General features: G+C 42.2%; 1 protein-coding gene across 3 annotated transcripts in view; it reads right to left on the reverse strand.

The window, feature by feature from the left end:
- The window catches only part of LOC146970318 (collagen alpha-1(XI) chain-like), an 86,028-nt gene that overhangs the window by 24,216 nt on the left and 46,141 nt on the right, over window positions 1-15,671 (reverse strand). For all 3 annotated transcript variants that reach the window (XM_085805281.1, XM_085805280.1, XM_085805279.1), the window contains exons 30-43: window positions 15,557-15,664; window positions 14,280-14,333; window positions 11,546-11,599; window positions 10,277-10,321; window positions 9,903-9,956; window positions 8,959-9,003; window positions 8,516-8,569; window positions 8,299-8,352; window positions 7,314-7,367; window positions 6,812-6,919; window positions 5,876-5,965; window positions 3,117-3,170; window positions 408-515; window positions 168-275 (exon numbers count right to left, since the gene is read on the reverse strand). In XM_085805281.1, coding sequence (XP_085661407.1) covers window positions 168-275; window positions 408-515; window positions 3,117-3,170; window positions 5,876-5,965; window positions 6,812-6,919; window positions 7,314-7,367; window positions 8,299-8,352; window positions 8,516-8,569; window positions 8,959-9,003; window positions 9,903-9,956; window positions 10,277-10,321; window positions 11,546-11,599; window positions 14,280-14,333; window positions 15,557-15,664 — 990 coding nt within the window. The remainder of the gene's footprint in view (window positions 1-167; window positions 276-407; window positions 516-3,116; window positions 3,171-5,875; window positions 5,966-6,811; window positions 6,920-7,313; window positions 7,368-8,298; window positions 8,353-8,515; window positions 8,570-8,958; window positions 9,004-9,902; window positions 9,957-10,276; window positions 10,322-11,545; window positions 11,600-14,279; window positions 14,334-15,556; window positions 15,665-15,671) is intronic.

A 15,671-nucleotide genomic window follows, 5' to 3' on the forward strand; every position in this document is an offset into this window, starting at 1 on the left:
CTCAGGAGCTGATTGTTACAGATTTTGAAGTTGAACTCAACTATTTCTTAACCTTAACCAACCTCAGTTTGTGTGCTTTTATTTTGAAAATTATCTAATTCTAGATAGAGGTAGATATCTAAATCACAGATTCCTTCTATTCTAATATTTATACAACATTGTCCCACCTTGTCACCGTCCTCTCCGGGGGGACCCTGAGGACCAGCTGGACCAGGGAGACCAACGGGACCTTGGATTCCATCACGGCCGGCGGGGCCCATGGGACCTTTCTCTCCCTGAACATGACATTGATAACAATCATAAGGCGGTGTCACATCGCCGTCGCTCAAATCGTCACTGTCCTAAACGTCACAAAGAGTCAAAGGAGCGTTTGATTGGATGAGAGATGGACAGAAAAAAAAACTCACCGGGCCTCCTTTTTCTCCGGCTGGGCCGGGCGGTCCTTGGGGGCCGTTGCGTCCTGTCAGACCAATGGGACCTCCGGGGCCAGCAGCACCTCTCTCTCCAGGAGAACCCTGTCACCAACGAACAAAGGCCCATCACTCACAGCTGTATTAGGCGGCGGCTAACTAGAAAAGTCAATTTCCTGCAGTGAGGGAACAGCGCGCAGCAGATGAAAGACACAGGAAATGTGTTTGGTCTACGTTGAACCATGAAAAGTCTGAATTCATTAGAGAGGCCACTTTAATTAAGAAAAAATTAAAGAAATGCCCCTTTCACTGACTATAGCCACTATAACGTGAATCATTGTCTTTGCAATATTAACAGGACAAAACCAAGCTTAGTGTGTTCAAACAAGCAAAAATGTTTTCCTGTGGTTTAGATAAAATATAACAAGTGCCTGTAAAAATAAATGCTACAGAAAATGTGTGTTTATATTTGATTATTATTGTCATAATTGATTTATGAGGAGCTGATTTAGGAGAAATAAAATCATAAACTGGTAACAACAGCTGCCGTCAGCCTCAGAGCTTCATTTGGATAAGAACTGCTGATGAGTAAACTCTTATCTGACTAATAGGATTCAGCTGCTTCTCTCTGCCAAGGCCTCGTGGAAGGTCTCGGCTTTTTCTTTTTTTTTTTTTTCTTTCTTTTTTCCCACATTAGCGTGTCTTATTACCCCGCTCTTCACCCTGCACAGGTGGGTGCTCATCTCTGTCGCGGTGGCTCAGATCACATAAACTGTGACTACATTTTTGATCAGCATGTCATTGTGGCATCCTCCTACCAGGCCAAAAGACTCACCCTGACTCACACACACAAAAACACACACACACACACACACTCTCTGATTCAGCTGCTGATGTGAGCTGCCACCTGGCACTCATATGCCTTGGCCCATTTTATGACAGACATTGCTGGTGACATACACACACACAATTGCACACACACACACAGCTCCAAACTGTCAACCTCAGCCTGCCAACCTGTTCGCCAGGACACTCACACACACATACACAGAGTCACACACATTTATTTGACTCACACAACTTGAGCTTGTTTGTGTGTTTCCCTCCCTCTCATTTAGCCTCATTTCTTTCTCCCACACATGTGGCTACTCTGCAGCTACAAATCAAAACTGCAACGAAAAAATCATGCATGACACGACAACAACACGACCAAAGTTTGTCTTTCAACTTGTCGCATTCATCCTTTCTATTGTGTATCGTCTGTCTCTTTCAAAATCCGCACACACACAAACACACAACCCCCTGAAAATACTATGAAACTGTAGCAAACACACACACACACACACACACAGCACTCACAAACTTTCCCACTGCACAACAGCAGCTCAATCTCTGGCAGGAAATCGATGGAGGAAAATATCAGATCTCTTGTGTGCGTGGGCATTGCTGCACCCCCACCCACCCCACACCTTTTTTTTTTTTTTAAGGAGTTTTTTCCAAACACCACCAAAACAGTCTATCACATGTTTTCAGCCAATGGCTCACTTTCAAGCCAATTTAAGAAAAACTATCTCATTTCGCAGTGGAAATGGTTTCCACTCTTTCAGAGAATGCGCCTCTTCTCACTTTCATCATCTTTTCATCCGTGCTCTGCATATCCGCTGTCATCTAATCTGGTGTTGCTCTGTCGCTGGTGAGCAGGGGCAATTATCGGGAGCCTGCGTTTAACGCTTGAACAAAATGTCAGACAGTTCAAAGCTGCCTGTCACTCAGCTTTCTGTACAGATTCACCGCCAGAGCTCCTAAGGCTGGGTGCAGAGACAAAGGCAGGGAAAAAAGTGCCCCACTTATTTATGGATTACCCTGCCACTCCTGCTCCTTTTCAGGGGCCTAAACTATGTAAGAGCGGGTTTGGATTTGACACAGTACAATGTGTAAATCTAAAAAGGATTGCCATAACTGTGATTTAGGTTAATCAGCGATGCCAAAAGACGCCAACTGATAAACTGAGTGAAAAAAAGCGCTAATGTGAAAATAATAAAGGAAGACAATAAGACGCAACCTCCCGCCATCTGTCCAGGCAGCAGTTGCTACAGTTACGACTAAATGTTAAGTGGAAAAACAGCGCAGACCAATCAACTTACTGGGTTCACTTAGGCAATTAAGCAATGATTAGACCATGCTTCAGAGTTATGTTGTTGTTGGCCCTTTAATTTCCTTCCTTAGAATATCTCTTAGCTGATGAGGCACAAACACCACAACTCAAGCAGCATATTGCTTTCGCTGAACTGTGGTGTGAACTTTCATAAGGCTGCTAAAACTTCATCATTATAAAACTACAGTGTTTATCCGCTGTAATTCGCTGGTGGAACGGGAACACAATAAACATTTAAGCAGAGTTGTGCATATTGTGCGTCCTACACGACTCCACACATTAGAATATAAACAAGATATGATGCAAACTGAGAATTATTTGTTTTAAAAAAAATGCATTAATTGCCCCCCCACCCCTCAATATATCTGATTAACTAAGCGCCCTGTTCTGCTGCACCCACCTCTACACTGCAGTTTATAATGCGTTTACAGCTGAATCACTGGCCGCCGCTCGCAGCATGTGCAACTCTGTGTTTCCAAAAGCACAAGTCACTTTTCACTGCAATCTCTGTGGCAAGAGAGATGAGGTTACCATAGCAACGGGCTACTTACGATGGGGCCGGGGGGACCCTGAGGCCCTTCTCCTCCCTTCAAGCCACCTGGACCCTGAAAGCAAAAAAGGACAGGAGAGGGTTAGATCTCACCCGCTGCGGGCCGCCGCTCAATGCCATTCAAAGAGCAGTAATCACAGCTGTCAAATGGGCCTTTAAATGTTTCGGCGTGCGTGGATGTGTGCAACTGTGTGTGTGTGTGTGTGTGTGTGTGTGTGTGTGTGTACTGTACCTGTGTATGAGCATGTGCACTGCTAGGACCCAGACAGGAATAAAGTAACTCTCTGGTTTTCTAACCCTACTAATAGCATGTTTTCTGGATATATAGAAGATTTGCCTCTGATGTTTTATTTTATTTTATATGCGCTCACAATTGACATGTAATGTCTCTCCCCATGTAGTGAGATAGCAGGTCAATAAAAGGTCAGCTCTACTGAAAAATACAAAAAACTATTCTCCCTTTGGTATTCATTTGTCCAGGTTTTGTAGTATCAGTCTGAGATTTTTCTTCTTTCACCCCAATCACATAGAGCTGAAAGGCTTTTTTGGTTGTGGTGAAGAAAAATGACATTTTAAACATCCAGCAGCAGTGATTTCATTGGACTACTACTTTCTTGCTCACAGTGAGGTCTGTGGACTAACCAGAGAAAATCAGACGCTGCTTCTGGATGAAGGTGTTGCAGCTGATTTCTTTTAACACTATGAGCAGCACAAATGAAATCCACTTTGCCAGAGGAGACGTAGTACGTGTTGAAACCCAGGCACATGAATTCAGAGCTGTCCTCATGGTTATACACCAGGAGATTCTTTTCATTATTGATTCACCTGTGGATTGTTTCTCTATTATATGAGTTGTTTTGTTTATAAAATGTCCAGAAGCAATGCAACATGGCCATGGTCTTTGTGTTTTCTACTGGCTGGACAAAAGAAAACATTTTAAAATATTCAATATAAAAATATGCAACAAAGTAAAAGCATTAAAATGAAAATTAGTTAAGTTGAAATCAGCATTTTTGTTTGGCTTTTTTGGCATTTCTGCAGGGAAAAAAGTACTTTAAATGATGAATTCATTATGTAAATACTTTTAGCGATTCATTTTCTGGTGATCACCTAATTCATAAATTAACAAATGAAGGTCTAAAGAGAGGAAATAACTTTTTTGGGAAGAAAATAACCATTTAACCTGATGATTAAAGCAATCAGGCATTCCTGGCCACATACTGTTAACAAGATTAGTGGGAGGGAATTCGTATTTGTCTAAAATCACAAGCATCAGCTCTGGCCGCAGCTCAAAAAAAAAAAAATCTTAAAAAGTTATGATAAATCGTCATCTGTGGGCGAATTTATATTATGAATACAAAAGGTGCCATTAAATGTGCTTAAAAAGGAAATGAAACAGAGGAGGGATCAAGGCCCACAGTGGGTCACAGGTTCAGGTGTAGTCCATCTATCTCTGGACTCTGTCACTTCCTCCACATCTCTGGCCCTGAATGGCAATGCCTGTGCTGCTGAAGCACAACACCAGGAGGCTGCATGAGGCTGCGTATGGAAAACACAGTTCACCGGAGGCAGTAAAGACTTTCATTATAATAACTAATTTACAGGCTCCAGCAGAGCCAGGGGGAGCGGAAGCTGCCAAGCAGACTCTCCACCTCTCTGGCTTCCACATTTTACCACAGTGCATTAGAGGGCTGGAAGGATCTTTCTTTGCTGGACACACAAAAAGTTATTTATTGGCTTGTATATCGCTACTGTGCCTTTCCCCAAGACTGAGGGACAGGATAAAGAGTGTGTGTGTATGTGTGTGTGTGTGTGTGTGTGCCAGTCCAAACTCTTTGTACCTGTACTGCACTGTGTCAGCAAACAGGATGAGATTATCTTTTCATGCTCTTGCTCATACAACAGGTGTACGCCTTCATGTGTGTTTGTGTCTGTGTGTTACTGGATGGAATCGCTAAGAGAGAGTGTGTGTGTGTGTGTGTGTGTGTGTGTGGGTGCTACTGTTATGAAGAGGAATCCACCCCACCCCCCTCCTTGCACACACAGGACAAACATAACAGTGGTAATAAGTCTGGACAGTGCCTGTCTGTCGTGCACTCTCTTAATGGTCGGCCTTGAGATGAGCTCCAGCCTCAAACTGATTCTGAGTCAGCCTCTAACAGCCGCCGTCGTCTTCTTCTCTCACCTTGAACTTTTCCTCACCCACACCCACTCCTTTTGAGAATTAATTTGGGATACTCTGCAGGCTGCGTAGCATGCTCGCATAGTCGCATAGTCGTGGGTTTGGATCAGAATCAGGGGGCTTTGACTCACCCTTCGATTGAAAACAAAATAGGAAATCCTCCTAGAAAATGCCCCGAGACCAGCGCTGCTTTAAATGCCTCTAAAATGCACAGACCACAGCTGATTACAGAGACATTTACTGGCTAAAATGCTTTGCCAAAGCCCCATTTACGACACACTTTAACCTACTTCAACCTTGCTGAGATAAATGATGATAAAGTGAGTTAATATTGTGTCTGGACTAAGTCCTCTCCATTACGTCTGTGCAGGCCAGCTCTGCACCTTCTAGTCGGGTCCACAGCCAAGCCTGACATTTGGTTTAACAGCAGGTTGTTAGCCTGGTAATTGGAGTTTGGAGCTCGATTCAACCCGGTGTGTGCTCAGGATGTGGGACAAAAACACTGCTATGTGCACAATTGTGAGCATGTTTGTCTGAGTGTTGTTGTCTGAAAGTGTGGGTGGTCTGTGTGTTGTTACCATGGCCCCTGGAAGACCTCTCGCTCCCTGGAAGCCCCTCAGGCCTGCAGGTCCTGCCTTGCCACCATGGCCCTGGGGACCTGGATCACCCTAGAGAGGAAAATTAAATAATACCCACTTAACAGACATCTGATAACCTGCCAGGGAGCCATTAAACACAGAATTATTTTAGAGTGAAAACAATGAAGAGGGCTGAATGGGAAAGAGAACAAAAAGCTGAAATTACACCTCATTATGGGTGAAAACACTGATTAAGTGATTTAGAAGCAATGGCAAAATTGGAGGGACGTGCCAATTTCTGATATTAAACAAAGCCACTATGGCGACATCTTAATGCTTGTCCCATTGTACTTCAATTTTCCAATAAAACCATTATTTCAGATTGTGGAGACTAAGACCTCCTGCTGATTTTATCTTTTGTAAATGTTCATTGTTAACAATAGGGGTGTATGCAATCTTAAAGAGCTTGAAAACTTTAAAAAACAAGCTGGAAGTCATAAGTTGTTTAAATAATTATGATTATTAATTACATTTCAGTGAATACAAAAACATTTTTCAACATCACTATAGAAGCTGACATGACTTCAATTGTTATTATGTTGTTTGATTTTCTAGCACAATATAATATAATTATTGCAGCCTTGGCCACAAACAAAAGTAGTTTTCCTTTATTTTACTTGTTTTAGCCCGTATATAATATTAGAAGAAGTCGGTTATTAAAATGCAACGAGAAGCTCGAGTGTCGAGATAAAGAGAAACAAACAACCGCAACAACCTCCAAGGGCAAAAACAAAGAAACTCGAACACACAGGGCAGGGAGAAAAAAAAAACCAAGATGAACGAAAACACTAGCTGAAACACATGTAAATACTCATCACTGGTGTGCTGTGTGTTTATAACGCACACACAAAACACAAAACACAAAAGCTCATTTACCTTTCCACCCTCCTTTCCAGCAGCTCCAGGTAGACCTTGCTCACCGGGTGGACCAGGAGATCCAGGGTGTCCTCGCTCTCCGCTGGGTCCCGTCTCTCCAGTTGGTCCCTGTACAGGACGTGAGATGTATAAAAGTCAAAGTGTTTTTACATATTCATCTTCACCCGTCTCCTATCGCAGATATGAGACTGATACAGTAACAGCATGTGGGATCAGAGTTTAAGATACCTGCGGTGATGCTGGTAAACAAAACATACTTCACTCCCCTCGGTGAAAGGAGGTATTGATGAGTTGGAATAATTTATCTCCAGCCCATTCGTCATTACCTGAGGCCTCCAAAAAGCTACTAATGCATCTACAGGTACAGTCTGTGTATGTAGGTTTTTGTTTTTTACAAGATTCAGTTGTTACAGGTACGTATGTGCTGTGAATTTCAGACATGAAGGATAAGAAGGGAAGCAGCTCCTCAAAACCACAGTCATGAAATGTGCTGTGTATGTACCTGAGGTCCAACCACCCCCCCAGGTCCTGGAGGTCCTGTCTTTCCGTGGAAGCCCTAAGGGGGGAAAACAGAGAGATATTGTTGACAGTGCACACAGGTCGGGTTATATTGTATAGTATGTGCCTGTCAACTTTCTGCAGTACATTAAACAAAGAATTCCTGAGCCATACTAGACAAAAAAAAACCTTGAGGTGTCAAGTTTATTTGTGCTGTATGTAGGATTGTCTCAGATTGATACTAATGATGCTTTAGAATGACTGTATGAGCGATGTACACTGTTTTAGTCATTTATTCTATTTTATTCTCTCTTTTTTTATGAGTCTGTTCCTTGACTGTGCGCCTTAATTTTGTTGTACACACGTGTATAATGACAATTAAGTATCTTGATCTAATCGATATCTAAAAGCAGTACTGGATTGGATACTCATTTGCAAAGTATCAATACCAACAGTGCTGACCTTTCTCCTGCATTATTACAATTTAAAATTGTATTTATATTTTGTTTTGCATCATCCAAGAGAATCTGAGATATTTTTATCATAAATGTACAGTATTTACCTTACAATTATGTGACTGCATGTATGTATAGACAATTTCAAAATAGTTTTGTCATTGATACATATGTCCTAATAAAAGCACACTAAACATGTGATGCAGTACTTGTACTCCAAAGTACAAGCAAAGACATATAAATATTTCTGAATCTACTGTTGTGGTATCAGTACAGAGCTCAATAAGCTCTGACGACAATACATCATATCGCTTCAGCTGTACTGCTGCGCTTCTATATCACATTTTCTGCTTCACTTTCACCCCACAAACACATTTTGTATGCTATTTCGGCTCTCTTCATCCATACTTTACGTTGTGAATAACCTATACGAGTGAGTGAAAGGCTGAGACGAGAGAGAGTGGGCGCTGATGTGCAGCGTTCAGGGTCAAATGGCTCAACACAATGCGTTCGAAGGTGAATCTACCCACTCACCGTCTCTCCTCTCTGTCCGGGATGACCAGGCAGCCCATCTTTTCCTGGTGGGCCCTGGGGGTCAGAAAGGTAGACATCTCATTAAAAAAAAAAAATCAAGACGTCTGGTTGTAAATGTGTACAGTATTAATATTTTTAAAAGCTAGTGTGAAAAGTCACAACATTGACTTGTTGTGCACGGTGGTGACTCGCAGAGTGTTTGACAGCAGCTACTTACATTGGGTCCTTTGGGTCCGGGGAAACCGACGGGTCCCTGTGGTCCTCCAGGTCCCTTGAATGAAAAAGAAAATTAATGGACTGAGCAGAGAGAAGAGATGAGGAACACAACATGGCTTCAACTTGGAATTGGAATTTAATTGGATTTTAGTTGGCAAATTTAGCTTTCTTACCATTGTAATTGAGAAATAACTTTCATTAACTTTTCATTATAGATGTTAAGGGTTTCAGCTGCACAAATTAGGAATGAGATTAGTTAGCCAATGGAGTCGGTAGCTAGAGCAAAGGCTTTATCCACCTTTTGATTCTGATGTGACAAATAGCTGTAATTCACTCTGAGATAAGATTCAAGCACAGTGCACCTGTTATGTACTTTTCCCGCCACTCAGTGCACAAACTTTCAACATTTCAAGAGACATTGATCAAAGAATATCTGGGACTGACCCTCTCTCCTGGTGGGCCGGGAGGTCCATCATTGCCTGAGGTGCCCTGAGGAACAAGAGAAGGCACAAAGAAACGTTGTCAACTCTGTCAAAACTGTCAAAGAGTGAAGTGTGAGTGAAAGTTATGTAAAACACTGACACAGAGGTTATACAGTAAGCCTATTTGCAAATGTGTATTTCTATAAGATTTGGCTCAAGTGTTATTGTTTCATATAATTTTGGATCAATTATTCATGTGATGCACAGTAGTTTATACATTTCTGTGTCTGTTTTATACATTCATTTACACCCTCATTATGACATAAGTAAAAAAAACAAACACACAACACATAATATCTGGCATTCAAACAAACCATACGCCTCAACAAAGCTAAAGACAAACAGAGATTAAACAACACAGTAATTCAGAACCCTGTGCATAGCACAAAGGATAACCCTACATAATTGCGTTGCCTCTTGGAGACCTGAAGTAATCAATAAAGCAACTTACATCCTCTGATCACAGATAAGTCACCATGGCTGGCTCCCTTCATCAATATCACATTACTGGAGGACCACAATTACTTTGTTTTTCCTTTCTTTTTATTTATCTATTTTTATCAAATCCTATTTATTTGCCTGTTCAATATCATTATACTATAAAAAATAATTAGTATGAACTTCGGCACTTGTGCAATAACTGGATTTTAGTGTTTATTTTTATAGCACCTTAGCAGCTAAAACACATGAGTAAACTCTGAAAATATCAGTGGTCCTAAGTTGGTTCCCTGTGGCACACCACTCTATCTACGATTAAAATAAACCAAATATTCATACAATTCACAGTGGTCAAGCCAGTCTGTGTGAATGCTCTGTTTTACTTTAACTCTGTGTGATATTGAGCATTTAGATGCCGTAATTATCACTGAACCCACTAAATACTGAAAAAGTGACCCTTTCTCTCACCTTTGCACCTGGTTTTCCAGTTGGTCCTCTTGCACCACGGCCTCCACGTGGACCCTAAATACATGGTATACAAAGCATTACAGTAATGACAAGTTAAAGAAATGCCCTTTTCTCTTTTTTGTTCTATATTGAAAAATATAATAATAAAACAGTAAAAACCAAAACAGAAAGTAATAGCTTTAAGGACAGATAATCAATATCTAGGGCCCTCTCTGCCTGTCTATACAATTTGCCGTCCAGTGCATATCTCCTCAAGACGAAAAGGAAAATACAGCCAATACACAACTACACAAAGGAAGAGATTTTCATTTCAACACAATAAATCATTTATGTGGATGGTTCTGTCTGCGTTGGCAGACAGCTGAATTGCCTACCGTTGGTCCGCGTTGCCCTCTGGGGCCAGCTTTGCCAGCAATTCCCTGAAAAAGAAAAACAAAGGCTTTGATTCAGGACAAAATCATTCCTTGTACCATCAACCGATTGGAGTACTTTTTCATCTCTTTTAAGAAGTTTGGGCTAAAGCAGCTCTATAATAACAAATACACTCAAACATAACACACACACAAATGCTAAAGGGGGTTGAGCTGAGTGAGGGATGAAATAGAACCATCTGAGCATCCTTGGACAAAAATAAATAATCAAATTGCTGTGGTAAATGGTTACCCAGAGGCACTTGACAGCTTGAACTACCTGTCAGTTTGAGCACTATAGGGCCAGGGGTGTTTGCCTCTCAATGCCTGTCTGAGTGGACAGGAGCTTGTCTCGTCAATAATAACCCCCTCCCCTTATACCCTCCCTCTAATCCACCTTCTCTAACCCTTTTCAACTGGACCCATTCTGAGGTAACATTCACAGAGCTGAATATAGCTGTCAGTCCTCCCTCAAGTGCTAAGGCCTGATTACATCACGTACCAAAAGTATGTGGACATCCCTGTTTTCACACGTTTTAGGGTTGTTTTTCATGGTTTTGGCTTCGCTCCTTGGTTACAGTTAAGGGAAATCTTGTTGCCACAGCTATTCCACAACACTGTGCTTTCACCTTTTATTTTATTTTTGGAAAGGGTCCTTCCTGTTTCTAAATGACAGTGCGAAGTGAATAAATAGATGTTTTTTTTTCCCTCCAGTTTGTTGCGGAGGAACTTGACTGGGCTTCACAGAGGTCTGACCTCAACATCATCCAAAGCCTTTGGGAAGAACTGGAACGACAGGCCATATTGCTTACCAGACCTCGCTAATGCTACTGTGGCTGAATGGAAGAAAATCCCTGCAGCCAGTCTTCCCAAGAGTGGAGACTGTTAGAGCAGCATAACGTTGCCAGTGGTGTTGGAATATTCAACACAATCACAAGTTTGGTATTTACATATTTTTTTAGTTCATACAAAGCTGGTTTAGGAAAACAGTGGCATAGAAATCCTACATCTATGTTGCACTACAGAAAGCAGAAGATGCTTTATAGTGTTTCCTGCTTCTTCCTGCGTCCTCAGTTGGACTCAAAGCAGCAATGACTTAATTACAATAAGTGTCTTCAACTGATGCGTTTCAGTATTCTGCCATTACCTCCCTTTGCCAAACAGTAAAGCCCTCAGTGACTGAGTGTACATGTCTTTCATAAAGGAGAGAGTGTAATGAATTTCATGGCTCACCCTTCCTCCCTTCTCGCCGTTGGCCCCGGGGAATCCATTGAAGCCGTTGGAGCCCTGCAAGACAAGTGAAAGAAAAAAAAAAGTGAGAGAGTGAAAAAAGGAGCGACAGATAGGGGGGGATACATTAGAGAGCTGCAGGGTACAAAATAAAGAGATCCCTGCAGTAACAATGTTACAAAGGCTGAAGAGGATTTAGCAGAATTCCTTTTGCGCTTTACTGACCGAGGCTAATTAAAAGTCCTAACATACTGTAAGTGCTGCCACACGAGCCGGCTGATTCTTATCATTGTGTTACAGTTTATAGTTTGTGAGTTCCCACAGATAAATGAGCAGTCTCTTTAACTGAAGAGGAAAGTCTCCTCCTCGCCACTTAAGACTTTCCGACAGACAGACAGAGAGACAGACAGAAGACAGACAGACAGACAGACGTGGCGTTAGCGTGTTAGCATAGTTATGAGGCAAAGTAGGAAGTTAAAAAAGTCGGGGGGGGGAAGCAAATAAAGACAAAGGAAGGGGAAACAGCAGCTGCTCCCCTTTGATACCCATCAGCAATTTAATGATTGGGCTTTCGCAGGCTGTGCCCTCTGATAGTCATGATGGCGCCTGTCAAACAAATAGTGGGAAGACAATCACTATGCGATGAATAAAAAGGAGTGTCAGGCAGCTCACCATCACAACCTCACGTTATGCAGCATTAGGTCGGACCAATGTTGTGTCTACTAAAGAGAAATGTTTCTTTGTCTCTGCTTTGTCTTGGTGTTTTGTTTTTCAAAGAATCTCTGATGCAATGCACAACTATAGAGCTCATTACCGCTCGCATGCATATGTATACACGGCATAATACAGCGCTGTAGAACCAAGGGCAACTCGACAAGGTGGCGTGGGCAGAATTGCAAGAAGTAAACAGCCTAACGCTGTGGAGACAGCAGAAATGGGAGATCTATGCTGCTTAATTTGTTTTTCCACAGAGGTGCAGTTATGGTAAACTGAAAGGAGAGCTGGTACTGGACAAGCCTGACTTGTGCCACAGAGATAAGACAGGCCACTGAAGCTATTGCAAATGGCATCCAGAATTAACGGTGTGGGAAAGCTGTTAACACAGAGTGATGGGGTGCAGCAGCCAAAAACACAGCCAGTGGAGGGACTCGTACACAGGCTGATCGAGGGGGATAGAGCCAGGACTTTGACCCTGAACCTGCTCATGAGGACGATGTGACATTTCAGCGCTGTCCCACACTTGTTCAGTCGCTTTGGATAAAAGCGCCGGCCAAATGAGTCGATGCAAATGTGTAAAACTTGTGTGTATATACTGTGCAGGGGGGGACTGTGGGCTGTGCAAAGGAATTAAATGCACCTCATCTCTGTTTAAGGCTTTTAAGATCCTACCAAACAAACAGTAAAGCATCTTTAAAACGACACAGAATTTGGTCCATGAAAGCGATCTCATTATAAGTTACCACAGACAGTTTCAAACTTTGTTTTCACTTACAAGAAGCTTAAAAAGCTGGATATCATTTTTTCTGGAAGAGAAGAAGAGACTGTGGCAGTGTTTGTACCATGCCAGAGTCAAGATGCCTTTATGCTCTTTCTCTCTCCCTCTCTCTCTCTCTCTCTCGGGCCAAAAAACACTTTTTTGAAGCATAAAGAGTCTAAAGGAAGATCTGATCCTGGACTCTGCTGGGAACCTTTGTGGGCAGTCTCTGTTAAAAATTATTTATGGAGACAAACAAAAGAGCTTCCTCTGTGTTTTTCTTATATTTTCTATTTCTCCAGGCTTTTACTACATATTCATTACACCCATTCTACTTGTGAGCAGTTTTTATTCAATTGTGAAACATCCAGTAATTAAACAAAGTGGAACAACTGATTTCAAATCACTGGAACAAATAAAGGGAAAATTGTCTCATCTAAATTCTTCTGCGTCCCCGTCCCCCCCACCACTTTGAGTAATTTGCCTTGAGCCCCTTATTAATGTGTGCACCACGCCTGGCTCGGATGCTGCTGACATTAACACACAGAGCAGGAGACTTGCCTATCTGGGATGTTGTGAGAGTAGGTGTATCTGACCCGTCATATCAGTGCCAAGCTGTCAGTGCTGACGGCAGCAGAGAGGAACCAGCTTGCAGCAGCACATCTCGATAGTGAAGCTGTGGCACGACGGTCGGTCAGCGCTACAGTGCGAGGAATGCCAAACTGTTAGATAATGGCTTGGGAGAGTTTAAGGAAGAAGGACAGCTGATGACTCCAGCAGGTGACCATGCAAGTTAAGCTCCTCATAAGAATCGCGGGAGAAGCTACAGTGGATGTCTGCTTGGGTTTGTGTTTCGCGTGAGTCAGGGTTAGTCAGCAAATCGGCGAGTTTCGGAGAAAGGCACGTGGGAGCATATTTAGATATGAGTGAATGCTGATCAGACAGACCTGCTTGAAAAGATCACAGAGTCACTGAGAGAATCGATACAGAAGACGAGTAATCATTCACACATGAATAACACACACAGGAGGTGCAAGCGTACATGCACATGAGCATAATCTGACACTGAGAGGCAAAAGCAGACAGACAGAGCCCTTCAGCTGTTCACATTACTGTGGCAGCAAACAGCTTCTCTGCTTCTTTGCCCTTGACCGAGAGACAATGAATCTGCATTCAGCCGGCCCTGATCTCTGACCTCCCAGTGGATTATGCTCAACAAGAATTTCTCCACATTGAACAATTTGAATTCAGTTCATCACATACCTTGGGGCCTTGTCTTCCAGGATACCCAGGCAAACCGGGGACTCCAAGTTTTCCCTAGCAAGAAGCAAAGAAAAACAAAAAAAAACAAAAACTGAGACTCTGAATTCTCATTGTGTCACCAGAGACTGCAGTAAAGTTCACAGAAGCACGGCAAAAGGCAATAAACTTATGACCGTAAAGTTTTACTTCTGGTGTGAGAAATTTTTTTAATACCACGTTTATGAACATGACATCATCCGTGCAGAGGCCTTTCTGCTTTTCACCCGTTTATGTGAATTCATTTTGGTCCATCAGAGCCATTTCACGGGGCTTATGGTCATTAGGGATCATGCTGAATGTGATGTAACTGTCCTGTGTGCTTTTAAAAAAAAGGTCAAGTCGTATATTTTTACACAGATCTGACGGTGACTCCATTACTCCTCTCTTCAGCATTGGTAATGTGTACTCCTGCTTTAATGTCTCACCAATTTTGAACAACTTACTTGACGTCAGCGGTTCTGAAATTTATTGATACATAAATCTTAAAATATTATTGATATATAGTAGCCAACGCATCATTGAGAACGTTACTAATTGGATCAGATCGTTCCGAGTGGCAAATGTTGATTTCAATGTAGGGAAAAATGACTAAGATAACCAGGCTGATAAAATTTAGAGGCGCAAATATTCCTCTGTTTTCATTTATTCTAATTGTTTTCCATTTTTTCATATCTACAGTTGCTGATATCAAAGTTATTCTCGTCTGGCATTATTAAATTTATAGCCGCAAACGTATAGCTTGTTATACACTCTCACACTAATGTGTTATGGTATAAATGCTGCGCCACAATGAAGCAGGATATTCGGAGGCAAGATAAGCTCCGTGGAGAACCGTCAACACGAGCCAATTAAAATGGGACTTTTGCAGAGCTGAGGGGAGGTGGAGGAAAAAAATCAAAACTTCAAATGATCAAAATAGCTACAAAACTGTGGTGAACAGTTCTCCCCCAGACCTGCGTCTTTCCAGCTCAGTTCATTTCAGACATTCCCATTACTGTAAGACGAGAACCATCTTTACTCTGGTGTGTTTTCTAACCCCACCGCACTTATATCCCAACATCTACTTATAAATGAGTGACTGTCTGTATACTGTATACATGCTTTACGGCACTTTGAACTTCATTTGTAAGAATTTGTACTTGAAAGTGAGCTTCGGCTCCAGCAGGTCAATGAAACACATAAATCAATTGAAGAAATAAGGGAAACGTCTTTGCAGGTATTGATTTTTTTTTTTTTACCTTCTCTCCAGCTAATCCAAGGGGTCCAGCTTCTCCGCCGGGTCCTGACTTGCCCTTGGGGCCCTCGGGACCGTCCTCTCCTCTGGGTCCTAGTACACCGCCCTCACCCTGGATG

The sequence above is a fragment of the Trachurus japonicus genome, chromosome 17 (genome assembly GCF_045865225.1).
Source record: "Trachurus japonicus isolate A0001 chromosome 17, Traja_1.0".
Lineage (NCBI taxonomy): Eukaryota > Metazoa > Chordata > Actinopteri > Carangiformes > Carangidae > Trachurus > Trachurus japonicus.